This window comes from Passer montanus, unplaced genomic scaffold (genome assembly GCF_014805655.1).
Source record: "Passer montanus isolate IOZ18808 unplaced genomic scaffold, ASM1480565v1 scaffold41, whole genome shotgun sequence".
NCBI lineage: Eukaryota > Metazoa > Chordata > Aves > Passeriformes > Passeridae > Passer > Passer montanus.
In genome coordinates, this window is record NW_024368930.1 from 2,027,221 (window position 1) to 2,054,196 (window position 26,976).

Consider the following 26,976-nt stretch of genomic DNA (forward strand, 5'->3'; position numbering starts at 1 on the left):
TCCGGGAGAGGTGCGGATCGTTCAGAGGGCGGTGCGGATCGGTGCGGAGAGATGCGGGACACTCGGGGGCGGTGCGGATCGGTGCGGAGAGATGCGGGACACTAGAGGGCGGTGCGGATCGGTGCGGGATACTCGGGGGGCGGTGCGGATCGCTCCAGGAGTGCTGCGGATCGCTCCGCAGCGCTGTGCGGGGTGTTCAGAGGGGCGGTGCGGGGCGGTGCGGATCGTTCAGAGGGGCGGTGCGGAGAGATGCGGCTCGCTCAGGGGCGGTGCGGATCGCTCCGGGGCGGTGCGGGGCGTTCGGAGGGGCGGTGCGGTGGGAGGTGCGGTCCCTCCCAGGGCGGTGCGGTCCCTGCCGGGGCGGTGCTGTCCCCTCGCTGTCCCTCCCCGGGCGGTGCTGTTCTCTGCTGTTCTCTGCTGTTCTCTGCTGTTCTCTGCTGTTCTCTGCTGTTCTCTCGCCGTTCTGTGCTCCCGGGCGCGGCCGGCCCCGCTCGGCCATGCGGGCGGGCTGAGCGGCGCCGCCGCCTGTCCCGGGCGAGGATGGCCTCCAATTTCAACGACATCGTCAAGCAGGGCTACGTGCGCATCCGGAGCCGGCGGCTGGGGGTGAGTGCTTGGAGGAGCCTGCCCAGGGTTGGGCATTTTGCTGTTTATTTCTTTTCCCTGCCACTCCTTTGTCCTCTGTTTTGCAAACTGAGCTGGGTGTGTTTTTCCTGAAGAAACAAAAGATGGGGAGAGAGGAATGAAGGCACCTGAATACGTCTTATATACAGGTGTGGATGGATATATTTATTTTCTCCTCTCTCTCCCGTCGGGACCGGGGATGCTGCGCTGCCTCCAGCGCCGTCCGTGCCCCTCGCTCCGAGCGCTGCTCCGGGAGGGACCCGGGGCTGCGGGAGCTCCGGGCAGGGCTGGGCTGGGCTCCCGGAGCCGCTCGGGTGCTCCTGTTCCTGCTGCACTCAGGGTCTGGGCTCCTGCGAGGGACAGCCGAAGCTTTGCGGTGTTTTCGGGGCTTTTAGAGTCGCTTGCGTTGCGCGAAATGAAAATTCCCGCAGCTGCCCTCGGCTGCTGGTTCACTCGCTCAGGGGCGGTGCGGGGCGTTCGGAGGGGCGGTGCGGTGGGAGGTGCGGTCCCTCCCAGGGCGGTGCGGTCCCTGCCGGGGCGGTGCTGTCCCCTCGCTGTCCCTCCCCGGGCGGTGCTGTTCTCTGCTGTTCTCTGCTGTTCTCTGCTGTTCTCTCGCCGTTCTGTGCTCCCGGGCGCGGCCGGCCCCGCTCGGCCATGCGGGCGGGCTGAGCGGCGCCGCCGCCTGTCCCGGGCGAGGATGGCCTCCAATTTCAACGACATCGTCAAGCAGGGCTACGTGCGCATCCGGAGCCGGCGGCTGGGGGTGAGTGCTTGGAGGAGCCTGCCCAGGGTTGGGCATTTTGCTGTTTATTTCTTTTCCCTGCCACTCCTTTGTCCTCTGTTTTGCAAACTGAGCTGGGTGTGTTTTTCCTGAAGAAACAAAAGATGGGGAGAGAGGAATGAAGGCACCTGAATACGTCTTATATACAGGTGTGGATGGATATATTTATTTTCTCCTCTCTCTCCCGTCGGGACCGGGGATGCTGCGCTGCCTCCAGCGCCGTCCGTGCCCCTCGCTCCGAGCGCTGCTCCGGGAGGGACCCGGGGCTGCGGGAGCTCCGGGCAGGGCTGGGCTGGGCTCCCGGAGCCGCTCGGGTGCTCCTGTTCCTGCTGCACTCAGGGTCTGGGCTCCTGCGAGGGACAGCCGAAGCTTTGCGGTGTTTTCGGGGCTTTTAGAGTCGCTTGCGTTGCGCGAAATGAAAATTCCCGCAGCTGCCCTCGGCTGCTGGTTCAATATTTCAGTTATTTCCAGGTTGTTCTGCTGCCGTGGCGCGTTCCCGGCTGTGGGCGCTGCATGTGCCGGGAGTGGCAGGGCAGCTCCCCGCAGGACCTGGGCTGGGATGAGCGCTGGAATTCCAGGGGCTCCCCGGGCCGGCAGGGGATGGGACAGGAGAGCTCCGTGTCCCTGAGAGAGCCTGGCCCACGGGGATGCACCTGGAGCGAGGCTTTGTGTGCACAGAGCGTTTCAGTTGGTGTATCTGCCCCTCAGGACTGGAAAGAAACTGATTTGTTGTGTTTATTAAAAGCTCCTGGGCTGGCCGTTCGGGATTTGCTCGTTTCGGGGGAGTGTCTGTGGTCCTCTGAAAGCTTTTGCTGCCCCACTGCAATTACAGTTCCCTTCTCTTGCTGTACCCGTGGGCAATGACTTCTCCACAGTTTTGGGAACTTGTGTCTCCCTGGCTGCTCTGGAAACAGGAAGGATTGAGAAGTCTGGATTTCTCATCCCTGCACTGGCAGGCACAGCTCACTCTGTCAAACCATGGGATTCTGTGACATTTTGGGGGAATGTCATTCAGAGAGCACTTGCCGTGAATTGGGCACAATTGTGTCCTGATTCAGGCTCGTTACTGAGCACATGTCAGTGTTCAGTTTGCTCTGGCATAAAGGATGAGTGAGATTAAACTGTGATGCATTTGTCCACGCTGTAACAGCAAGCTCAATGAATAAGGTTTGTCTAACCCCAGTAGTTGTGAATGCTGTCAGTGCTGGTGCCTTTCCTTTTTTAAGGCTTTCCAGACCACTCTGAGGGTGCTGCTGCTGAGGAAATGCTGGATGCCCTCTTAGGAAATGTGCATGTGACAGCTGTAAGAGTAATTTCTCTCCCTCCTCTACTCAGAGCACACTGGGAGGTGCTTCTTAAATCACCCTAAAAGACATTAAAAGCAAGACTTGAGTCTTCAGCCTGCTCTCCCTGCAAAACTGATGAGCTGGATGTGGTATCATTAGAAAGAGCATTTTCTGAAATATTCTCCCTCTTTTTCATGGACCTGCAGCCTACAAAGTGTAGGTTTGCTGGCTTGGGGTTTTTTATAGACCCTACCCAGGTTATAATTCAGGGCTGCTTAGTCTCCAGCTTGGGAGGTGCTGGCCACAACTCGAGGGCAGATGTGGCTGCAGATTCTTCCTGTAGCATTTTCTGCAAGCTGCTCACAGCCCTGATGTGCAGCAGCCAAGCAGAAATGGGTATTTTAGATCAGTCTGGGGTCTCTAAAGGCAGGGCTGGAGCCTGTCCCTGCTCCTTGGTGCAGGTGTGGTGGGACGCCTGGAGCTGGCTGAGCTCCTGCCTCGAGCAAGTGCTGAATTCACTCTCACTCAGTGGCTGCTGTGAGCTTGGCTCCCTCAGAGGATGAGGAATTTATACCAGCAGGTTGTTTTTGTGCTGGGGAGGGCTGTGGGACACCCAGGTGCTGGAAAAGGGAAAAAAATACTTCAGAACATAAAAGAGTAACTTTCAGAGAACTTCCCCACGCTGTGGGGACCAGCCTGCTGCAGCCCTGTGCAGGATCCTGGCCAACTGAGAGGGGTCTCAGCACCCCCTCCGTGTGCAGGGCGTGAGTGGGAGTCACTGAAATCCATCCCTGTGCTGTAACCAGAGCATTGTCCCTCCAGGCTGGATGCAGCTCTGCCTCTGCCTCTCTGGTGCTGTGCTGATTCCATCTCCAGGGGAACTGGGAGCAGGGCCTGGAGCACAAATGACCTGAGAAATGGCTTTGCTGAGGAGCTGGGGTGCAGGGGCCACCTTTGGAGTGAAAGGGGTGCAGGGAAGCAGCTTGCTCAAATCCCAACCTCTTCTGAAAGGAACGTGATAGTTCTGGAAGGCCCTGCTTTGTAATTCCAAAATTGAATTTAGGCTAATTAGTTTTGCACCTGAACTCTTTCTGCACGCTTCAAACGTGTGAGTTTAATTGAATATTATTTAATAGAATAGTTTCCATAGCAACATTTGTATCACATGTGTCTTCTGCAGAGCCAGATATATTCAGGAGAAAGCTCACTCTTCCCCGCTCGTTCCACCCTTACAGGGAGGAAAATAATTCCCTCAGCCAGTGGGGCTGGTGTGTCATTAGCAGTGACACACAGGAGGCTGTGTGCTGCAGAACTGCTGACAGGGCAGCAGCACCACCTCCCAGAGTTCTTTAAACCAGGAAAAAATCAGCTTTGCCTTGGGAGGAGGGATTCTGTCAGGGACCACCAGGAGCCCTGTGTGGGGAGGAGGACACCCAGTGCTTTTGTAGCTGATAAAGGGATTTATATCTATGCATGAAGCAGGGCTTTTCTCTGTCTAAAAAGTCCTTTTTGTGCTCATGATTTCCAGCTCATGCCTCATTCTGTGGTACAGGTGTGACCTTCCTGAGGGGGAGTGCATCGTGGGGATGTTTCTCTGATGGAAAACCTGTTCTTGCCTTTCCATTTTTGGGGTGGGGGCATGTGAACACACCTGAGCTTTCTCTTTAGGTTGGGCTGGCTCAATTAAAAAAAGCAATTAAAATCAAAACAGGAGCAGATCTTTGAGCTGGAGGGGTTTGCAGCACTGGTGAGCATGAGGAGCTGTGGAGGGTGAGAAGCTCCAGTGCTCTGTGCTGCTTCCAGGCTCACTTTTTGGGCTGAACTCCCCCTTCCTGTGTCCACTCCTGAGCTCTGGTGGAAGATGTGCCTGCTGGGACTACAGCAGTGGAGCTGTTCCCTCTTTAGTGTGACCCTCCTTGAGGACAGAAATGGGATCTGAGGGGGTCAGGTTTCTGTGCTGGATGGGCCTGACTGGCCCAAAACATCTTCATCACATCAGGGGCAAGGAATGTGGTGTCAGGGGTGTCCTGCAGCATTCGGGCAGCCCCTGTAGGGGTGTGTAATAACTCAGCCTTCAGCTTGTGACAGGAGGGAGCTGAGGCTGCCTCAGCTCTGCAGCCAGCTGTTTGTTCCTGGGAAGTGCTGAAGTGGTGCCAGCAGTGCTCAAGTGTTTCTGGATGGATTAAAAAACTCAGCGAAAAAGAAAAATAAAAAAAATAGTTCTTCGTTTTCTGGATTGCCTGCTTTGCTTTGATTGGTGATTTAGTGGCAGTATTGAACTTTCACCTGAAGTGAGGAGGGTGTGGAGCCTTGCTGTGTTTATTTGGGTGTTGGTGAGGAGTTCCCTGTGCAAGGCTGAGCTGGGAGCATCCAGCACCTTTGTCCTGGGGGTTGTTCCCACAGAGCACCACGCTGGCTGCACACTCTTGTTTGGATGGGAAAACTTCTGCCTCGTGCCTAGAAACGTGGAGAAACTCCTGCACAAAGCTCAGGGCTTGTCCAGTTCAGCAGAAACCTTTGATTGTGGAAAGCTGCGGAGAGATTCAAGCTCTCAGGGTTTGCTGGGCTTGGTTTTAATTAGAGTGAGTGCTTCATTGAGGAGCCTGGTGCTGCACGTTGCCTGTGACATGTACTTTGACAAGTTCTGCACAGCTCTGATGCTGTGAAACCCTGTGGGAGGAGAGGTAGAGTGGGGGAGAGACAATCTGCAGGACTGGAACCATATGGTGGGAGAGATTTGGTGCTTGAATACATGTGCCAGCAAGTTAATATGAGCATTTTAGAGCCTGAGCTGTGAAAACTGGGAAGAAGAATGATGTAAGGCTGGGGGAAGGGGGAAGGAGAAGGAGAAAAGTTGCCTGTATCTCCATTTGAAGCAGCTTTATTAATAAAACTCCGTTCACCTCTGCAGCTCCTTTCAGTCTGGAAGTTGGAGAGAGGGAAAAACTGAACAGATTTCTCAGGCACCAACTGCAACCTGCAGGATATTAATCCCACTGGAAATTCAGAGTTCTCCCGAGCTGCCAGATAAGGTGTTAGAATATATTCACAGATATTAAGATTTCTTATTGCTTGGAGCTTGTCAGTGGCAGCAGGGATGGGATCCAGAACATTCCTGGGGAAGTTGGAGCATTTTCCTGGAGCTGAGGAGGGGAGGGATCCCAGTAAGGACCAGAGCAGCTCCCTCTGGGAACTGGGACAGAAAACTTTTTGGGTTTTCTGTGGCACAGAGGTTTGGGGTGAGAGGCCAGGTCTGTGTCCTTATGGGGTCAGCTCTGGGCTTGGAGAAGGGTTGGGATCCTTTGGGTGCTGTCACCTCGTGTCACCCCTGTGCTGGGGGGTCAGGGTGCTCAGCCTGGCTCTGGAGGAGGTAAAGGGAAGTTTTGCAGCTCCTGTGGTGAAATTACATTTTGTTTCTTTTAGTGTTTGATTTGTGGGAACAGCATGGAGTGATGAGGGTCTTAATTTGTTCCCAAAGAACCCCACCAAAACCCAGAAAGAAAAAACCTCAGAACTACTCCTGGTTTTCCCCCAAAACACTGTGCAGATCATGATTTGGAGTATGAAACTCTTGCTTTGATGCTGGCACGTTTTAGGAGGAGGAATGGCTTTTTTGTGCTTTCAGCCTGTTTTCAGATAAATCTCCTTCTGTGTTCTTTGGAAGATGGGCTGAGTTTGTGAAGTCAAGCAATCAATTCCAAATGTTTTCATGGGCTGAACTGACTCCTAAACAAATGCCTCTTACCCATTTGCTATCTTGTTTAAGATATATCTTTTATTGTAACAAGTTTAAAGCAAAGCTGACCCTTTTTCCTTTTTCCCAAACACCTCCCTGACCTGCTGGTTGTGGATCCTGGCTCTCTTTTCCCTATTTGCTCTTTCTTTGGTAGAAAAATCTGTGATTTCTGGAGGTGACAGCCCCAGCCCTGCCAGGGTGTGTCAGGTATGATTGTACAGGCAGTGAAAAGAAAGAAAACCTAATAATAAACAGGTGAAATTCACTCTGTGCTGGTTCTGGTGCCTTTTCATCATCATTCCTCTCCCAGTGTGAAATTCTCCCGCTGCTGTGCAGGGGCATTGCCCTGGAGTGAGATCAGGGATAAATAACATTTTGCAGAGGCTGTGGAAACACTTGAAAGAAAGTAACAGATGCAAGGGCTGCTCCTGAGACTGACATCTTAATTTGAGCCTGACATCTTAATTTGGTGTTTGTGTAGCTTCAGGAATGCTGGGGAAGATGATGGACTGTTCCATTATCTTTTTGTCTGGCTTCATCAAGTGCTGTCAGAAATACCAGTGAGAGTTCAAGCTGTTGAAATGAATATTGGTGGTTCTTTTCTTTCTTTTCTTTCTTTTTTTTTTTGTTTTCCTGATAATGTCACTTGTTTCAGTTCAGAAGATCAATAGGGTAAAAAGAGCGGTATTTCCCCTCAGTAATGTCAATATAAGAGGTGAAATTGTCCCTTTACTTGCCAAGTAATGTTTATCTGGGGAACTCTCCATGAATTCTCTGTGTCTGGCAATGGAAAATTTCCTGTGAATGTCTCCAGGAAGGTGAGGGGGGATGTTTGCTGATGTTCTGAATTAATATGCTCTGAATGAGCTCATCCCATTGAGTGGCAGACTCCTGGCATGGTGCTTGTGGTAAAATACAAGTGGCTACTCCCTGGTAAATGGAGGAGTGAAAAGCTTTTATAGAATTTTTAATGCAGCTTTCTCCAGTTTGAATCTTCCTAAATGTGAATGAACTCCTGAACTCTGTCTTTAATTACCCAGCTGGGACATGAGAAATTCATATGAGCTGGGTTTGTCCATGGAGCAACGGTGGAAAAGGGCAGGAGGGCTGCAGGAGCCTGTGGAAAAGGGAAATACTGGCTCTGGAATGCTTGGAATTCTACCAGGGAAATACTGGCTCTGGAATCCTTGGAATTCCACCAGGGAAATACTGGCTCTGGAACCCTTGGAGTTCTACAGGGAAATGCTGGCTCTGGAACCCTTGGAATTCTACAGAGAAATGCTGGCTCTGGAATCCTTGTTTCATTCATTTTCTTTAAGTCAGTATTGGTCCATTCATCTGAATCAAAAGGGAAAAAAAACCAAACCCAAACAAATGAAAAGAGCCCAGAGCTGGCCACAGCACTCCAGATGTGCCTCATGGGGCTGGTCAGGGGGACAGGACCCCTCCAGATGTGCCAGAGGGGCAGGACCCCTCCAGATGTGCCTCCCAGGCTGGTCAGAGGGGCAGGATCACCTGCAGGGTTTGATGCCAGGAGTGCAGGGGAAACGTGGCAGGAATGGGATGGATTTACCTCGTGCTGAGACAGCTGCACACCTGGAGCTGGCTGCAGGGATGGCAGGAGCTGCTTTTAGCACAGAAACTGCTCTGCTCTTCCTGCAGCTCACAGGTGGATGGCAGCGGGGGACAGCAGGCCAGCAGTGGGAAGTTATTCCCATTATCCCATCTGCTGTGGGATGCTCGCAGGGCGTTTGTCACCTCGGCTCTCCAGGCAGCTCCTAACAAGCATCATTACCCGAGTTTTGCAGGGTTTTTATTCTGTTTTCAGGTTTTTATTCTGTTTTCAGGTACAACCCAAGGATGGAGCAGCTGCAGCCCTTCTCCCTGGATGCTGGCAGCTCAGTGCTGGAAAAATTGCTTTACTGACAGAAAGGCTTTGGTCCTGTGCTACTTCTGCCCTTTTTTTGGAGGTCTCCTTAGGTGTCATCTGAACACTACGAGTGCAGCTCTGAAATGCAACATGGCTGGCTTTGGATGCTGGCAGCTCAGTGCTGGGAAAATTGTTTTACTGGCAGAAAGGCTTCATTCCTGTGCTACTTCTGCCCTTTTTTTGGGTCTCCTTAGCCAGCTCTGAAATGCAACGAGTGCAGTTCTGAAATGCAACGAGTGCAGCTCTGAAATGCAGCTCCCACAGGTGTTTGTGTGCTGTGGGGGGATGAAAAGCTGATTTGTGAGCGAGTCCAGGCTGGGGACAGCACCCTGCTGCCCTGCTTCAGCAGGTCTGTCCTTGGCAGAGCTGGGGTGGCTGTCACCCAGAGCGTCCCATGTCCTAATTAGTGAGCTCTGGGAGCTGTTAATGAGCTGCAGCAGTGCCCCATAGCCTGTGGAACTGACAATCAGACACTGTGGCACAAAGGAGTCGTTGCAGACCTGGTTGTGCAGCTCCCTGATCCCTCACAGGGCTGGTTCCAGCAGGGCAGCACATCCAGCTGCAAATCCAGCTGCAAATCCAGCACGAGCTGCCTGCACAGAGCCCAGCTTTAGCCTCCAGGGGAGCCTTTACTATTTCTCCTCCCCAGTTCCAGTCCCAGGCTGATTCTCTCCTATCCAGTTTCATGCCCAGAATTAACTGTGCCCATGTACAAAGCTCAGCAGATGTTCAAGGAGCCAAATCTGATACTTAGCTCCAGCCTGGCAGGTTTTTTTCAGCTGTCACTGCCAAGGGAGGGTTTCTGCTGTAAATGCTTCTTGGCTCTTCTTTTGGAATGGCTCTTCTCTCCCCTGATGGCCTTAAGCAGCCCTGAATTATAACCTGCTCTGTGTATGGTCTATAAAAAACCCCAAAAGCCCATTCTTTATTCACATAACTGGTTTTTGTACAGTTCTACAGACCTTGTGGGTCAGTAGCTTTCTTGCCAATCACTTTATGGGTCAGTAACAAGTTGTTATCCTGCATTGATTGGTCACTCAGACCCTGGTGTGTAGTGCAGGGAAAGTTGTTTGTGAGAGATAGTTTTCAGTTTTCTGACGGTGTAAAACCAGTTTACACAGGTGCAGGTTGTTTCCACCCAGGAGTAATTGTTATGTTAACAACTGCTCACACCAGGATTGCTTCACATGGGAATTGCAAAGGGCCAGCTTGCCTGAGAAGAAATGACAGGCCAGGCAGAGCAGGCTGATTTTATGGAGCCTTTCTTGATGATTTTTCTCCCTTTCTGCAACGTTCCAGTACTTCATCACCCTTTCAGTAAAAACCCTTTCCTGACAGCAGCCTGGCTGATGCTGCCCAGCTCTGCGTGCCTCAGACAATGTCACAGACTTTCCGGGGCTTTGGCAGGGAATCTTCTCTGTGGAATCAACCCCTGAGGGACCAAAAAACCCCAAATAAATGAGGATGTAGGACAAAGCTGCCTTCTGATTACGGTGTCAAGCAGGAATGCATCTGTGGGTCCAATGCAGCTCTTGGTGTTTGAAGCTGAGGCTGGAGAAAGGGTTTTGAGCCTGAACCTTTACCAAAATTCCCACTTCTGGCTGGTGTGATTCCAGCTGGGGAGGGGAGAGCTTTGGAAGAGAAAAGACCTCAAGTGCCTGATGCTTCAGAGCAGGAGCAATCTGTTGTGACTTGCATTACCAAGAGTTGGAGGTGCACAGACTCCTCAGGCTCTGCCAGGCATTCCTCTGTGCCCTGGCCTCTGTGCCTGGCCAGTGCCAAAGCTGGGTTTGCAACTTGAGGAAAAAACCTTTGTGAGTAGCACTGTGCATTCCGAGAGCAATCAGAAGCAAAATTACAGCCTCATTCCCTGTTAGCAGCTGTGGCTGGCTCGCCTGTAAAATATTGATGGTGGGGAAGGAGGGAGGTTCATCCTTCCCCAAATGTGTTCTCGGGGGGGAAGGAGAATTGAGATGATGTTCTGTGGTGCCCAGGAGGAGGGAACAGCAGGATGCAAAGCAGCCTTGATGGATGCAGTCACGGTGAGCTGGGGCAGGGATGTGGCTCACTCCTGCCTCACGGAATGGGTGCTCTGGGACAGGGAGATTGCCTGGCTGCCAGGAGCAGCCTTACAGACAGCACGTGGGCAGCTCTGCTGCTGCTTCCACACAGCCCCTGGTCCCCTCTGCAGGCATCACCGAGCTCCTGCTGGACACAATTCCAGTCAGACACCTCCAGGGATTTTATTTTTTTTTTGCAGTGATCCATCTCTTGGTCATTGTTCCATGCTTCTGTTGTGGGTTTTCAGGGTGAGACTGGCCTGAAGGAGCTGCTGGGTGGGAGAAGGAGAGGCAAGCCGTAATTTTATGGAGGAAATAATTCCAATTGAACAGTTTGTGAACTCTTAGGAAGATTGAGGGTGTTCTCTGGGGTCAGCCAGTCCTGTTCAGATGGCAGACAGAGCAGGGCTGGTGGTACCAGAGCTCTTTGTGGGAAGCAGCCCTGGAGCTCTCCATGGGAGCAGATTCCTGGTGGGATGGCACAGAGGAGCTGCAGTCTGCCTCTTGGCACGGCTTCATCCCAGCTCCTCCCAAAATTCCTTTGCACTGGGAATGATTTCAGGGCTCGTTTCCCACCTTTGGACCCTGAAGTGACAAGTGAAGTCATTTTTCCTTAAATAGAAGAATGCAGATCCAAACCCTGGCTGGTTGCCTGTGTGCACTTCCCTGTTGGAAGGACCTTGGACTGGAATTCCAGCCCACTGGAGACTCCCTGCCAAAGTCCAACAAAAACTCCAATGATTTTCCTGCAGCCTTCAGGGTGAGAGCTTCTACCAGCCTTGGGGAAAGGGGCAGCACTTTTTTCCCTATAAAATTTTTAAAAAGGCAAATTTGAGAAGAGACTGAGGAGTTTCTCGAGCGTTGTGCTGTGCCTTTACTGGTTTATCTCTTTCTGGAGGTTACCAGAGTCACAAAATGAAATCCTGGCAATGTCCCAGGGTTTCTGGAGGCATCCCAAGCTGCTTGGGAGAACTTGCAGCTCCTGCTTTGGGAAAAAAAAGCAAAGTTTGTGTTTGTTTGACAGCAAGGTCAGTGTCCCTGGAAATGCAGCTCGTTGGAATTCTTGGTTTTAGGGCAAAGTGTAGAAAAAACTCAGCAGAGGAACAGACCAGGGCAGCTTCCCCTGGAGCTCCACTTGTCCTCGGAGGAGGAATTGGCCAGATGAGATTTTGTGCTGCTGTTCGTGACCTCTGGGCCGCTCTGAAATAACAAACAAAAATTGTTTGCATTAGTAGTAAAATCTCTCTGCTTTCCTGGAGTGTGGTGGAAGCCATGTATCTTAATTTTTCAAACAGCCATTTTAACCCCCCTCAAGATGTGAAAAACAACCTTCCCCCTCCAATTTCTACATATTGGGCCATTTTCAGATGTTTATACAGAACAGAATAATGAGGGTTGGGTCACAGTAATGCAGATTTTAACTTCCAAATTCAAATCTTCTCTCTCTTATCATGTGGAATATTCTATTCCATGCTCACCAGTGGAATAATTTGTGTTTCATAGATAAGGAGGAGCATTTTAGGAAATGCAGGGCTGGTGGTGCTGTGCTCACTGAGGAGCTGAGGGCTGCCAGGTCTCCCTGCCACCCTCCTTTCCAGGGTGCTCCAGGGTTGGGGTGATCTCCCAGCACAGCAGCCCCTGGTTTCAGATTCCCTGAGAATGTTCTCAAACCCCAAAGCTGAGAAAATCAGAAGAGTTTTTTCCATTTCACTCAACCATACTAAGGAATAATATAATATAATATAATATAATATAATATAATATAATATAATATAATATAATATAATATAATATAATATAATATAATATATATATATAATGATATGAATATAATATAATTAATATAATATAATTAATATATATAATGATATGATATGATATAATATAATGTAATATAATATAACATAACATATAATATATAACATAATATATAACATAACATAATATATAATATACATAATATACTATAATATACTATGATATAATATAATATAATATAATATAATATAATATAATATAATATAATATAATATAATAATTGTATATAACATAACATAATATGACAACACAATTTAACACAATATAATATAATTTTAAATTTTGAGGTTCATAGGGTTTTCTAGGGAGAAATTTGGTTTAGTTATTCTATTTTTTAGTGGGATTGATAATGAATTGTGAAAGATTTGGAGAAATATTTTGTGATATTGGTTGATTGTTTACTGGTAAACCGACTAAATAGGCTGAGAATGGCTTTTTTGGACTTGAAAAAGTTGAATAAATGGTATCTAGGTCTGATGACTGGGCTGTTGTGATCACTGATCACTGAATTTGTGCTGTGAACCACTTGCTGAGGGCCTGTCTGGCTATTTTTTTGTTTTGCTCTTGAAACCCCCCTAACTTTGGTGGCAGTTGGGATTATTTTGAAGCTGCTGCTGGGGAGTGGGCTGTGAGCAGCTGGCAGGGCTGCACTGTGCCTTTGCAGGGTGGGCTCAGCTGAGAGCTCTGGGAGGCCTGCAGGGGTGGTGGCAGGAGCTGGAGAGCTGGAAAAGGTGATTTAAAAACCACTCTGCACAGAGCCTGCCCCAAGTGACTTGGATTTAAATTCAGTTAGACCCCGGGAGCAAAAGTGTCAGGGTGGTGCTGGGTTCTACAGATAAAAAATCTGCTTTTTTCGTTGCCATTATTCACTTCCTGCTCCCTTGTGTTACTCACAAAATGCACAAATACAGAATTCACAAAAATTCACCTCACACACTGGAATTTCTGGCTGGACCAAGGGAACAGGATGGAGCTGCCCAGCAGCCTGGGCTTGTGTTCCTTTAAACTCCTGAGGGTCCACAGCTGATTCAGGATTCCACTTCCCTGTGAATATTGGTGATGTTCAGCTCAGTGGAGATGCCAATTTTTTTTCTTTTGTGTCTCCAGATTTACCAGAGATGCTGGTTAGTGTTCAAAAAGGCTTCAAGCAAAGGGCCCAAGAGGCTGGAGAAGTTCTCAGATGAACGAGCTGCTTACTTCAGGTGCTACCACAAGGTAAGGCACGAGGCTCTCTCAAACTTCTGTTACTTGATTACTTTTATTACTTATTAAAATCTAACATTTGTGTATTGCTTAGCCTGAAAATTGAAATATTTTTAAACTCTTAAGGTCCTAAACCTCTGTGTGTGCTTTCATTCAGTGAAGTAGAGGCAAAATGAATGTTGTTTGTAGAAATGTCTTGCTAAGCAAGTGGAAAATGACTTTTTTGTTAAAGCATTTGGCCTTTCCTCAGCCCTTTAAAATCACATCTGGAATACTCTGCAGTGGCTCCTGCTCTTCATGTTTTCAGGAACAGCCATCCCAGGGAAGGTGGGAATCCCACAGGCCCCTGGAGGTTCCCATTTCATGGGATTTTGCCCCTGTGGGAAGCCAGGGAGCAGCTGCAGACATGAAGGACATTTTTACAGCACTGAAGAGCTCTGCTAAATTCGCTCTGTTAAAAGAATGAAGAATTTCCCCCCAGCCGCTGCTCTGGAATGATGCACATCTCACATTCACCTGAGAATTCCCATGTGTCATTCTCCCGGGCGTGGAGGTGGAAATAAGAAACCTTTTAATTTATAATAATTGCAGGCAGAAACTGCAGGTTAGGAATTGTGGGCATAAATTCCCAGGAGCTGGAGGCTGCTCTGCACTCACTGACAGACATTTGGGAGGAGATCCTGGGGGAATCCTGCCTCTGAATGCCACAGAACCTGGAATTGATTTGCCATAAAACCCGTGGCTATTTCTAATGAGTCAGGCACAGAAATAATTCACATTTCTATTAGGCAGCTTGCAGAAATAGTGAGGTTTTATTCTCTTTGTTGTGGGAGGGCTGCACAGTGTGTGCAAGAACTTCAGCCCTGTGTGCAACACTGCATTTATTTTGCTATAACTCTGTCAATTATTGATGCAAATCTCTGTTTTTCCCATTGTGTCAATGCAATATATGAGCAGCACTTGGGTGGTGGATGGGAAATCCAAGAGGAACCTGAATGAGGCTGGAATTTCTTCTCTTCTTTCATGAAATTCCACAGGTTAGCACCTGTTTGCACGTGTTTAACCCACAGCCTGGATGTGCAGAGCAAAGCACCATGGAAAGCCTCACTGGCTCCTTGAAAATCTGAAAATTGAGTTCAGATTTTCAGGAAAATCTGAAAATCTAGTTCAGATTTTCATGAAAATCATGAAAAAACTGAAAATCCCACAGAGGTATTTTAAATTTTAAGCCAAGCTTTGTCTCTACTTAACACTTACTTCATTTCAAACGATCTCTTCTCCTACCAATTGAATTTCTGGATTTCTCTAGTTTTTGACAGGAATGGACAAGGGTCAAAGTCCAAACTGAGTCCCTGAGAACTAACACACAAATTTGGTGTGGTTTTTAGCAGAACTTTGCCAATCATGTGGACAGGACCTCTAAGGTCACCCAGTTCTTCCTCAGGGACCCTTCCCCTATCCCAGGCTGCTCCAAGCCCAGCCTTGGACACTTCCAGGGTGATGAAATTGGGAAAATTCTGATTTTCATTTGGACTTGGAGAATATTTTCAGGCAGAGAGGGAGCTGGGATGGGATGTTGAGAGAGGCTGTTCTCTGGTTTAGAGTCATCAGCTCTCCAAACTGACAGACTGACTGACTCCTTTATTTTTAACAAGCCTCCCTGAGGGGGAGCTAATGAATATTAAATGGCATTTCTGGGCAAAATGTGCTCATTTGTAAAGAGCACAGGTGGATAAAAATGCAGGATTTTTTTTAAATAAGCCTTGTAAATGTGTTGAAATTTAAATGTGAATGATGGAGCTTCTGAGAGTATTAAATATGAGCTGCTGGAAAAAGAGAACTTGTCCCTGCTGCTCTGTAGCTGAATGATTCTCATGGAAATCATAGTTAATTATTGATAAAATCATCGATAACCTAAAATTATTGATGCAATAATTGATAACAATACAAAACCTGGAGAGCCCTCACTCAGCCCATCAGTCCTGGGAGAGGTTTAATCCATCATGAAACCCTGAAGGGGAGAAAAGGAAAATGATGAATGGAGCTCATTTCTCAGCAGCACCTGCCTCCTTCACTCAAGAGTTCCCTTCTGAGGCTTTGTCCTTTTTTTTTCTGGATTAAAGTGCAAGGTTTTCCTTGGTTTGTTGGTGCAGAGGGGCTGGCAGGGCCCTGATTGTGGTGGCACCAATTCCAAGCTGTTGAGGATGCAGCTCCTTTCCTTCTCCATTTGAATTTTGGGTGCCCAGCACTGTCTTGCTGCTGCTTCTGTTATTTTGGGGAGTCCCAAATGTTTGCATTTGAGTGTGTCTGCACTCTGCACAGGGTCTGGGTCTGGACATCCTCACCACGGAGGTGTAAAACAGAAATAAGCACCTTTTTTGTGTAATATTGACCTTTAAATCCTTTCTCATCTAATCTTGCTCTGTTTTTTTAAAAGTAGAAAGGTCACAGTGCCCTAAAATAAAGGAATGTGGGAACAGTCAGCTGGGGTTTATGGAGTGAACTGGGAATTTGCATTCACAAAGGAAATTGCCCACCTAATTCCTTTGGTCCCACAAGGGAGGGAATATAATTAGAATTCAGGCTGCAAAATCTGCACAGAGTTGCTTTTCAGGTGAGTGTCTGATTTTCACTTGTTAAAAATAGATAAGCTACCACAAATTGTCACATTCTTGAATAAATAATACCAGAGGAAGGAAGAAATTCTTATTTCTTTTGACTTAGGGATGTGCCAGAAGAATCCTCAATATTCCAATAAAAACTGAACTAATTGTGTCCTGCTGACAGGAAAACACTGAGCCCTCGAGGGTTGAGTTTTAATCCCATTGTTTTAATCTTGCCTTGAAACAGCAGGAGTCATTTAAACATTCATTTCAAGCCAGTCATTTAAACAGTCTTTTCTGTCTGCTTATGGAATAATCCGTTTGGAAAATTGGATTGTGGGACTTGTAATTGTTTTCCAGGCAAAACTGTATCACTGCAAATGAAATGTTTCCAGTCTGACCACTCTGCCAAGGAGGAGCTGTTGAACGTTTATTTTAAGGATTGCTGTCACTGAGCTGGGAGTGAGGCACCAGGTTCAGGGATTCAGGAGAGTTAAAGAAACTTCTCAGGGGGTTTTGGTGTCTGCACTGAAATTCCACCCAGGGGAATTCTGTGGAATGCTTGTGAGGAGAAAAGGAAGAGAAGAGAAGAGAAGAGAAGTTTCACCTGGATGGGCTTTTAGCTCCCTCCAACCCAAACCCTTCCATGATTTTGTATAAAATTGAATCTGTTATTTATACTTAGCAGGTTAGAGATGTGCAGGCAGGAGTGAGCAATAACAGTTTCCATTAAATGTTCCCCTGGGGTTTCCTGGGAAATGTTTTATCTGTTCTCATCATGGGGGCAATTTTCAGTAAGCCAAGACAGAGCCATGAATCCTTAATTAAGATTAAAACCCGGGGTGCTTGGGAACCACTGTGCAGGCAATAAATACAATCCTTGGTGTGATGCTCTGGATGCTCCCTGTACCTGAGAATTCTGCACTAATTCAAACAATACTTGGAATGCTGGGGATCAATTCTTGGAATGCTTTTTGGTGGGAATGGGAGGGATGGAAGGAAGGATTTTGGCTGAATGGATGTGGCAGGCTGGAGCTCTGCTTGTCCTGCCAGCTGGGAAATGACTGATGGATTAATCCCTGCTGCTGGTCCAGAGCTCCCTCACTGCACAGCTCTGCAGGAATTTGAGTTTTTAATCTAATCAAATGCATTTCATTTCTGTGGGTTGTCATCTTAATCCAAAGGAGGCTTGGAAGGGAGAAGGAAGGGGGAAATATGCAAAGAGAGGTTTTTAAACCTCAACAGAATGTCATTCTTGTGATTTCTCTGTTAATACTGTCTTAGGTCTGACATTTGTGGTGTAACCCCCATTTTAGAGTTAAGTTGATAAATGTACATTAGTTTTGATCTCAGATAACTAAAAAGCACATGAATTAGACTAACCATGAAAACATTTGTTTTGCAAGAGCCTGGCAGGAGGAGAGCTATTTTAAAATGCAAAATTAAAAAAAAAAGAAAAAGGGGAAAAAACCCAAACTTCAGCCTCAAATATTTGCAGGTGTTTGGTGCCTGCTGTGCTGGTTCCAGGAGCGTGGGGGTGTTGGCAGGCTGCAGTGGCAGCTCCAGGAGGAGGTGCCAGGCACTTTGGACCATCTGTGGTGCCAGGGGGGCTGGGGAGGGCAGCGCTGGCTGCCTCAGCAGCGCAGATATTCTGATTTTTCCAGAGGGCTTCTGTCAGATTAAGCCCTTTCCTGACCCAGAGCTGCGGAACTGAGAGGTGTTTTAAAAGCTTTTATTCCATTTTCAGTCTCATGTGAAGGGTGAGACAGTACAGATGTTATAATTCATGCTGTTACAATCAGAAGCCAACTATTTCCTAATTACAGTAGACTTGAAGTGTTCCTTGGCCTGTCAGAGTCATTTCCCTGGCTTCTCCCCTGGCAGTGCAGCAGGAATTGCTCCTTGGATCAAGCTCTGGGTGGTGCCAGGAAATCTGGAGTGCAGGAGGGGACCTGGACTCCCTGCCCTGGGAAATGCCATCACACAGGAGCTCTCAGGCAGCCACTGCAGCACAAAATGAGCCAGGAGCTGCCAAATGCAAGCATTTCTCCACATATAAATTCCTTTTTTTCCCCCCTAAAATTCAGAGCTCAAACACAAATTCCAAAGGATTTGGTGAAGTTAATGATGCAGTGAACTACTGGCAGTGCCTGATTTCTGTGCTCTGTCTTCACCCTCTGCTCTTGTGTTCATTGAGAGAGAATTTTTACTTATAAAGATGAATTAATCTCCCAGAAAAGCCAGACAGACCTTTGTGAGTGCTACAAAGGCAATAGATAGAAGATAAACAGTGCTTGGGGAATCTGCAGTCTCCATTGCAGGAAATGCAAATGTGCTCAGCCTAAATGTCAGGGTGGCTGCTGTCCTGAATGGGGAAAATCTGATTTTATTTCCCCTTGCATTTAAATCCTTTCTTGGCATCTGAGAAAAATGCCTTGGAGTGGAAGTGGCAGCTTGGCCTGCCCTGTGCCATGAATTTGTGACAGATTTGTGTCCAGAGTTGGGATCTGCTCCCATCACAGCATTTCCTGCAAGAGGGGGAAAACAAAACCCTGGTGCAGAATTAAACCAAATGATCAACTCTCAGTTGTGACACTTCACCAAATCTTCAACCTGCAGGCTGCAAAAAGCTGAGCTCCAGATTTGGCAGCTGTGCTGGAGGTTTGGGTGCTCCCCCTGGGATGCTCCTTCCATTCCATCCTGCTGCTGCTGCCCATGGCATGTTGGCTCTGTTATTTGTTTTTATTTTGGGGAGATGCTGCCCATGAACTGCTCTTTGTGCCTCCCATTCACAGCAGGGAAAGCTTTGCTGGGGTCTTGCTTGTGGAAATATGATTATTCCAAATAAAGAATTGCTCCTCAGCCAAATTTCAGAGCATTGCTCATGGGCTGTGAGGGTGAAAGGTTCATGTTAGAAAATGAAATCACTGTGTTGTGTATTTACTAAAGCTGTGCACAAGGTAATACCAATTTTATATTTTTTGGTGTAAAAGCTATTTTTCCAATAATTGTTTGACACCCAAACAACAGAAATCTGCTTCTGAATCTTTAACACTAAAACACTTTCTGATAACGAAAACTCTGATTTTATTTTTGCTTTTTTTTTGAAGTGAACCAGTCTAACAAATGCTCAATTAAAAAAATAATACAGAGAGCAGCTTTTCAGCAGTGTTTTCCCCTCCGTGCTGGACCTGGCAGTGCTGGAGCTCCACGTGGGTGAATCCCTTGGGTTTCCACCTCCACCTCTCTTTGCTTCTGCTGCGCCAGGTTGGTGTTTCTCCTGCCCCTCCTGTGAATAGTGCTCAGGCTGGAGGCAGCTTTGCTTCCACCTCTCCCTGGGCTGCAGAATTCCCTCAGGATGGTGTCACACTGATGTCTTGGAGAGCTGGAGGACGTGGCTGCTGCATCTGCCAGGGGAGGATGGAATTTCCCCTGGCATTTCCGAGGTGGTTCCTGGCCGGGCTGCATCTCCACCACAGACACTCAGAGCCTGCTGCTGCTGTCTCTCCTTTCTCTCCCTCTCTTTTCCCTTCTCTCCTCCCCTTGCCCAGCCAAGAATGGACAGATCTCTTGCCAGGCTCCTCATTAAAATCCCGAATTGTGCTTTTCCAGGTCACGGAGCTCAGTAACGTGAAGAATATCTCGAGGCTGCCCAAAAGCACCAAGAAACACGCAGTGGGCATTTATTTCAGTGATGACACCTCCAGGACCTTTGCTTGTGACTCAGGTGGGTCCTTGGGAGCCCTGAGAGCCCCGAGTGTGACATTGTGGATATGATGTACCTACACTCAGATTTTCTGGGCGTTTCTGCAGAGCTTGAGGCAGATGAGTGGTGCAAGGTGCTGCAGATGGAGTGCCTGGGAACACCAATTAATGACATTAGCCTTGGAGAGCCTGACTTGTTGGCATCTGGAGTAGAGAGGGAGCAGAGTGGTAGGTACAGAAATACCGACCTTTTGAACTTTTAATTGCATTAATTTCAAGCCTGTTAGAGTGTACATATGGGTATTGGAAATAAAGTGGAGCAAAACTGTTTTTCCAAGCGCTCCTTGGTGTTTTGGGGGGTTGGTTTTGGTTGGTTGGGGGTTCATTTTTGGGTCTTGCTACCAGAGATAATAAATAAGTTATCTAGAATTATTTTGGAGTAGCACTTCCCTTTCTCAGATGAGTTAGTTGCTCCTGGAGATGGGAACTATTTGTTGTGTGGTTTTCTGGTGTGATGTCGGTGGCTGAGGCTTTGTAAAGAGAACAATAAATAACAGTAATTGCATGCAAAACCTGAGCCCGTGGCTACTCCACTTCCCTGTGCAAATGAGCTCATTACCTGCACAGGCAATGGATTTATTCACAAATTGCTCACAACTTTATGAGCTGTTTGCAGATACCAGGATTATGCTGGTGCACTTCTCCTCAGGCTCTGAGTGCACACACAAATATTTGATGCCCTTTGGGTGCAGCATTTGACTGCCCCAAAATGTGGGGTTTACAGAGCTACAGGAAGGAATTCTTTGTGTGGGAATGTTTTAAGTGGAAGCAGTAGTGGAAATAGAGATGGAAAATAGGAAATTCCTTGAATGACTTGCAGATGTGCTGCTGGGCAGGGATTTTAGACTAACCTTTTGTTTTTCTCCCAGAGAGATTCAATGTGTATTTGATGCCATCCCCTAATTTAGATGTGCATGGGGAATGTACCTTGCAGATAACATTTGAGAATATCTGTCTTTGGGACATCCAGAATCCCAGAGTCAAACTGGTCTCGTGGCCACTCAGTGCCCTGCGGCGCTACGGGCGGGACCCAGCCTGGTTCACCTTCGAGGCAGGCAGGTAGGTCACCCTCTGCTCCTGCTCTGCTTCCTGGGGTGCCCCAGCCTCCTCCAGAGGGGGCCCGAGGCTGTGGGAGCTGACCTGCAGCCAGGGGACAGCCTGGATCCATAACTCCAAAAAAAAAAGGAATTTAAATGTGAAACGAGTATAAAAACAGCCTGGATCCATGGCTTCAAAAAAAAAAAGGAATTTAAATGTGAAACGAGTATAAATCCCCCCCTAAAAAAAGCCCAGTTAAAATAGTGGGACAAATATAACGCCCCTAGGAAGCAAATTAAAATGCTGAAGCAAATATAAGCCTGCACAAAAACCAAATTAAAATGCTGAAAGAAATATAACCCCTCCCAAAACAATGCAATTAAAATACTGAAACGAATAAAACCTCCCCAAAAAAATACAGTTAAAATACTGAAGCAAGTATAAACCCCCCAAAAAACCATATAATACATTGAAACAAATATAACCTCTCCTAGAAAATACAGTTAAAACGTTGAAACAAGTATAAACCCCAAAAACTCCAATTAAACTACTGAAAAGAATATAAACCCTCCCAAAAAACCCAGTTAAAATACTGAAGCAAATATAACCCCCGCAAAAAACCAAATTTAAATTCTGAAAGAAATATAACGCCCAAAAGCAAATCAAAATACTGAAAAAAATATAACCCTCCCCCCCAAAAAACCCTCAATTAAAGTACTGAAACAAATATAACCCCCCTAAAAAACCGAATTGAAATACTAAAACAAATATGCAGCCCAGTTAAAATACTGAAGAAAATATACACCCCTAAAAAAACCAAATAAAATTTGTATTTATTGTTTCAAGGGAAAGACAAAAGTCTGCATAACTCATTAAAAGTCCAAAAGGGGAAGACAAATTAATCCTGCCTGGCACAGATTCCAGATAGAGCCTAAATATAAAAATCTGGGTTTGTGCAGGACTCTGCAGAGCTTTGGCACTTGTGAAGGACCAGCTGAGTGTTTGGAGAGAGCAACCCAAGCACAGCCTGGGCAGTAAATGCACCAGGGCTGCACACAGGCAGAAATTTTGCCCTTGATTTTTTGCCCTTTTTTTTCCCTGTTCCCTGTATTCTTTGTAGCTCTGTGGCCTGTGGTATCAGTGGCTGCTTTTCCATGGCTTTTCCCTTGGCAGAAAATCAAAATTAATTCCAGAGCTCCAAGCCCTGGGGGCACAGGGCCCCAGTGCTCGCTTGGTTCTCACTGGGAACCAAAGCTGAGAGCAGCTCCCAGAGATATTTCATGGGCAGAGCACAGCCAGGGCCAGGGGGGCTCCAGAGAAGGGGCTTGACCTGGGGGATTGCAAAATTCCATCACCACTTGTCCTCCTGACTGATGCTTTTTGTTAATTATGTTAATTTCCTAAAACCTATAAGATGTCCTCACCCCTGTGGGGTGGCTTTTGTGGGCAGCTTTCCACAACTGCCCCTGGATAAAGATCCATTCTTATTTTACCTCCTTACAAAATGACCCCAAGTTCCATTTCCACGTTGAGAAAAGGCAGAAAAAAGCTGGAAATAACTTTGTTCCCTCCTGATTTGCTCCCCATTGTGCGAGGGCACTTCGGGGCAGCACGGGGAGGTTCTGCTGGCTCCTGGTGCACCCCAGTGGGGTGGCTTTTGTGGACATCATTCCACAACTGCCCCTGGATAAAGTAAATGATCCTGAGTTTAATTTCCACATGGAGAAAAGACAGAAACAAGGTGGAAATAACTTTGTTCCCTCCTGGTTTCCTCCCTGTTGTGCGAGGGCACTTCGGGGCAGCACGGGGAGGCTCTGCTGGCTCCTGGTGCACCCCAGTGGGGGTGAACATCATTCCACAACTGCCCCTGGATAAAGATCCACTCTTATGTTACCTCCTTACAAAAGGACCCCAAGTTCCATTTCCACGTTGAGAAAAGGCAGAAACAAGGTGGAGATAACTTTGTTACCCCATGATTTGCTCCCCTTTGTGTGAGGGCAGTTCAGGGCAGCGCGGGGAGGCCATTTCCACGTTGAGAAAAGGCAGAAACAAGGTGGAAGTAACTTTGTTCCCTCCTGATTTCCTCATCCTTGTGTGAGGGCAGTTCAGGGCAGCGCGGGGAGGTTCTGCTGGCTCTGGGTGCACCTCTGTGGGGTGGCTTTTGAGGACATCATTCCACATAAAGATCCACTCTTATGTTACCTCCTTACAAAATGACCCCAAGTTCCATTTCCACGTTGAGAAAAGGCAGAAACGAGGTGGAGATAATTTTGTTCCCTCCATGATTTGCTGCTCCCCCCTTGTGTGAGGACACTTCGGGGCAGCGCGGGGAGGCTCTGCTGGCTCTGCTGGCCTGCATTCCCCCTGCCACTGGTGTCCCCTGTCTCGTCCCGGCAGGATGTGTGACACGGGAGAGGGGCTGTTCATCTTCCAGACGCGGCACGGCGAGGCCATCTACCAGAAGGTGCACGCGGCCGCCCTGGCCATCGCCGAGCAGCACGAGCGGCTGCTGCAGAGCGCCAAGGATGCCATGGTAGGGGCACGGGGACACGGGGGACACGCGGGGACGCGGGGCACCACCCGGGCTGGGCGGCCTCAGGGGATTGTTAGTGTTGTGATCGTAGTCGTCATTATCGGTGTAATTGTATTTTGTTATTATTAGTGCTCTTATTATCGTATATTACTGTTACTATCTATTATTCTTAAATTATTATTCCTAAATTTATTATTATTCTTAAATTTATTATTATCATTGTTATTATCATATATTGCTATTACTATATATTATTCTTCAATTTATTATTATTTGTAAATTTATTATTATTCTTCAATTTATGATTATCATTCTTATTATTATATATATAACTATTATTATATAGTAGTCTTAAATCTATTATTCTTCTATTTATTATTGTCATTATTATTGTATATTACTATTACTATATATTATTCTTAAATTTATTATTATTCTTAAATTTATTATTGTCATTATTAGTGTATATTACATTTCTATATAAGTGTATATTACTATATATTATTCTTAAATTTATTATTATTCTTAAATTTATCATTACTACTACTACTCCTACTACTATTATTATAATACTCTGCTTGATTATGGCATTTAGAGCAATGTGTATAACTGGAATTCCTGTTCAAGGATAAAGCAGCAGGGCTGTGGGCGGGATGAGCAAAGTGCCCGGTGAGGAGAAGCCGCGTGCCCGCAGGCAGGAGCCGGGCACACAGCTCTGCCAGCCCCAGGGCAGTCTGTGGCCCTGCTGTGCCTGGGGGTGCTGGCCCGAGCTGCAGCTGGCCCTCAGAACTGCACGGGCCAAGGGAGACAATGAGGAGGACTCTGTCTTATCAGAAGGCTAAATAATTATTTTATTATTCTATAATATGTACATTTCATCTACACTGAGTCTGCCTCGCACTCACCTTGCTCACAGCAGCACAGAGCTGCATCATCTCTGATTCTCTGTCTCGTGGCAGACAGTCCCACACACACACACGGCTCTGACAGGCCAAGGGAACAGAACATCCTCACTGGGTAAAACATCTGCACTCCACCCTGGCACAGCAAGAGATAAGAATTGTGCTTTCCCTTCCTCTGAGGTTGGGAGAAAGTGAATCTCAGCAATATTCTTGGGAAGAGCTGTGCCTTGCTTTTCTGTGTGACATGTGGCGACAGTGTGAATCTCAGCAATATTCTTGGGAAGAACTGTGCCTTGCTTTTCTGTGTGACATGTGGTGACAGCCCCTGACCGTGTCTGCCTTGCAGCTGCAGCTGAGGAGGAGCGAGCGGGCAGTGTCCCTGGGCACCGTGGTGCCCCTGCCCCGCAGCGCCTACTGGCACCACATCACCCGCCAGCACAGCACGGGCCAGCTGCTGGGGCTGCCAGGTAAGGACACTGCCAGCCGGCCACTGCCCCACGTGGCACTGAGCCACGTCTGCCACCTGCCCCAGGGTGGCACTGAGCCACTGTGGCACTGCCCCAGGGTGGCACTGAGTCTCATGTGACACTGCCCCAGGGTGGCACTGAGCCCTGTGTGACACTGCCCCAGGGTGGCACTGAGCCACTGTGGTACTGCCCCAGGGTGGCACTGAGGCTGAATGCTGCTCTGCTCCATGGGGGTGGCACTGATGGGGGTGACACTCATAAGGGTGACACTCATTGGAGTGACACTCACAGGGATGGCACTCATTTGGGGGTGGCACTCACAGGGGGTGACACTCAGCCTGAATGCTGCTGTGCTCCATGGGAGTGACACTCGTGGGTATGGCGTTCATGGGGATGGCACTCGTGGGGGTGACACTCGTGGGGGTGACACTCAGCCTGAATGCTGCTCTGCTCCATGGGGATGGCACATGTGCAGATGGCACTCATGGAGGTGACACTCATGGGGATGGCACTCACAGGGGTGGCACTCACAGGGGTGGCACTCACCTGAACCCTGCCCAGCTCTCTGGGCACAGGGCGTGCCCTGCTGGCACAGAGCTCGGGAGGCTGTGGCCAGCAGCAGCAGGACAGGTGTCCCAGCTGAGGAGGGACATTGAGGTGTTGGAGCAAGGCCACCACGGCTGGGCAGGGTCTGGAGCACAAATCCCGTGAGGAGCTGGGGGTGCTTGTCCTGGAGCACAGGAGGCTCAGGACAGACCCGCCCCAAACTCTTCATTTTGTGCCCCTTGGCTCCCCTCCCTCTGCATGGCTGCCTTCTGCTGAGATCCTTCATTATTCATTTTGTGACTTGTTAAAATTCAAAACAACCACGTCCCCCAGAGCTGTGACATGAGGGGGAATAAAAGGAGATGCTCAGACCTCAGAGGAGCTGGGCCAAAGTCAGCACCGTGGAGTTGTGTTTGTTTTCAGAATTCAAAACCCCAACCAAAAAAAAAAACAAACCCAAAAAAATCTTAAAGGAAATGTTTTTCCCGGTTCTTCCTTTCCAACACTAGAGGGGGCAGGCAGCCCGTGCAAAGCTCCATCCCGAGCAGGGATGGAGGGGAAGGCAGCACTTCCCTGCCTGCTCAGAGCTGTTCCATGCACGGGGCATGGATGGCAGGAGGAGCTGCTGGTGGCACAGTCTGGCCCTGCTGTGCCCTTCCACAAACCCATTTATTAAATCAGTGATCCAGCATGGAGCTGGCACGAGAGAAATAGACTGCAGGGGTACAAAGCACTTGTTTTATATTTAAAAAAGCATCTTGCTTGTTAGATTGGGAAGAAAGGATCTAAAAGAGCATTTTTACTTTTTAAATGCAAGCCAGAACTTTGAAAACAAAATTAATTTGCTTTTTATAAGTTTCTATTCTGAAGGAAGGGGTAAAGAAAATCTGCGTGGGTATTTCTGAGCTGGAGCAGCAGATCAAGCAGGGTGAGAGTGAATTAATTGATGTGTGTGTCAGCCATGCTGTGTCTCACTGGGCTGCTCTGTGCTCTCCTGGCTCTCTGCAGGTGTTTCCAGCCCGCTGAAGCTGCACCGCACGGACACGTTCCCAGCCTGCAGGTCAGAGCCCCGATAGAAATCCAGCAGAGCTCCTCCAGCTCTGTCCTCTGGCCAGCTGCCCCAGGGCACACCAGTGCTGCTGGGAACGCACACAAGTTCAGCCTGGATGAAAAGTTCTTGCAATACAAAGGATTTTTTAAACTTTGCCAAAAGCAGAAACCCTTCCGTGGATGCTGGGGAGAGGAACCAAGCCACCAACCCCTCTGGTGTATCTTTTATATACACTGGGCAGAGAAGAAATCACTCCCTGAACACTTCCCACCGATTTTGTATGATAGGTATGTTGTAAATATGTGAGACTCCTGCTGTAGTGTGGTTATTTTGTCTCCTGACACTGGTTTGTGGCAGTGCTTATCTTCAGTTATTCCCATCATTGTTACCCTGTTCCTGATCTCTGGAATGGTGGCCAGTTTGAAGCAGCTCTTGGATACAATTTTTCCTGTTTGAAGACTTGATTGATTTCTTTTAAAACAATCTCCTCTTTCCTGTATTTATTTCCATCTCTGTAAACATTGAAAATAAAAAAAGTCCCATGCAATTTGTGGTGCAGTGTTTGGGTTTTTTTTTACTTTGTCACTCAATTAGCACAAGCTAATTTTCTTCTAGGCCAGAATCACGGTCTGG

General features: G+C 47.9%; 1 protein-coding gene across 5 annotated transcripts; it reads left to right on the top strand.

Annotated features, from left to right (window-relative positions):
* On the top strand, nt 1-26,890 carry DOK5 (docking protein 5). 5 transcript variants are annotated; one of them, XR_005628684.1, is made up of 9 exons: nt 1-284; nt 1,086-1,387; nt 13,343-13,450; nt 19,654-19,768; nt 19,855-19,974; nt 20,741-20,865; nt 23,242-23,377; nt 24,626-24,746; nt 26,301-26,890. XR_005628684.1 is itself a non-coding variant. In XM_039719384.1 (9 exons), the coding sequence occupies exons 2-9, from the start codon at nt 1,322-1,324 to the stop codon at nt 26,366-26,368; spliced, it is 885 nt and encodes a 294-aa protein (XP_039575318.1). In that variant the 5' UTR covers nt 209-284; nt 1,086-1,321; the 3' UTR covers nt 26,369-26,890. The 5 variants fall into 5 exon arrangements, 4 of the variants coding, with proteins under 4 accessions (XP_039575319.1, XP_039575318.1, XP_039575317.1 ...); XM_039719384.1 differs by having other exon boundaries at nt 209-284; nt 20,715-20,865; XM_039719383.1 differs by having other exon boundaries at nt 212-284; nt 20,676-20,865.
* The last annotated feature ends 86 nt before the right edge of the window (nt 26,891-26,976 follow it).

Coding starts and splice junctions, on each gene's coding strand:
- DOK5 (XM_039719385.1), top strand. CDS start 250: ATGCGGCTCGCTCAGGGGCGGTGCGGATCGCTCCGGGGCGGTGCGGGG. Junction 607..13,342: donor TCCGGAGCCGGCGGCTGGGG/GTGAGTGCTTGG, acceptor TTGTGTCTCCAG/ATTTACCAGAGATGCTGGTT. Junction 24,747..26,300: donor CCAGCTGCTGGGGCTGCCAG/GTAAGGACACTG, acceptor GGCTCTCTGCAG/GTGTTTCCAGCCCGCTGAAG.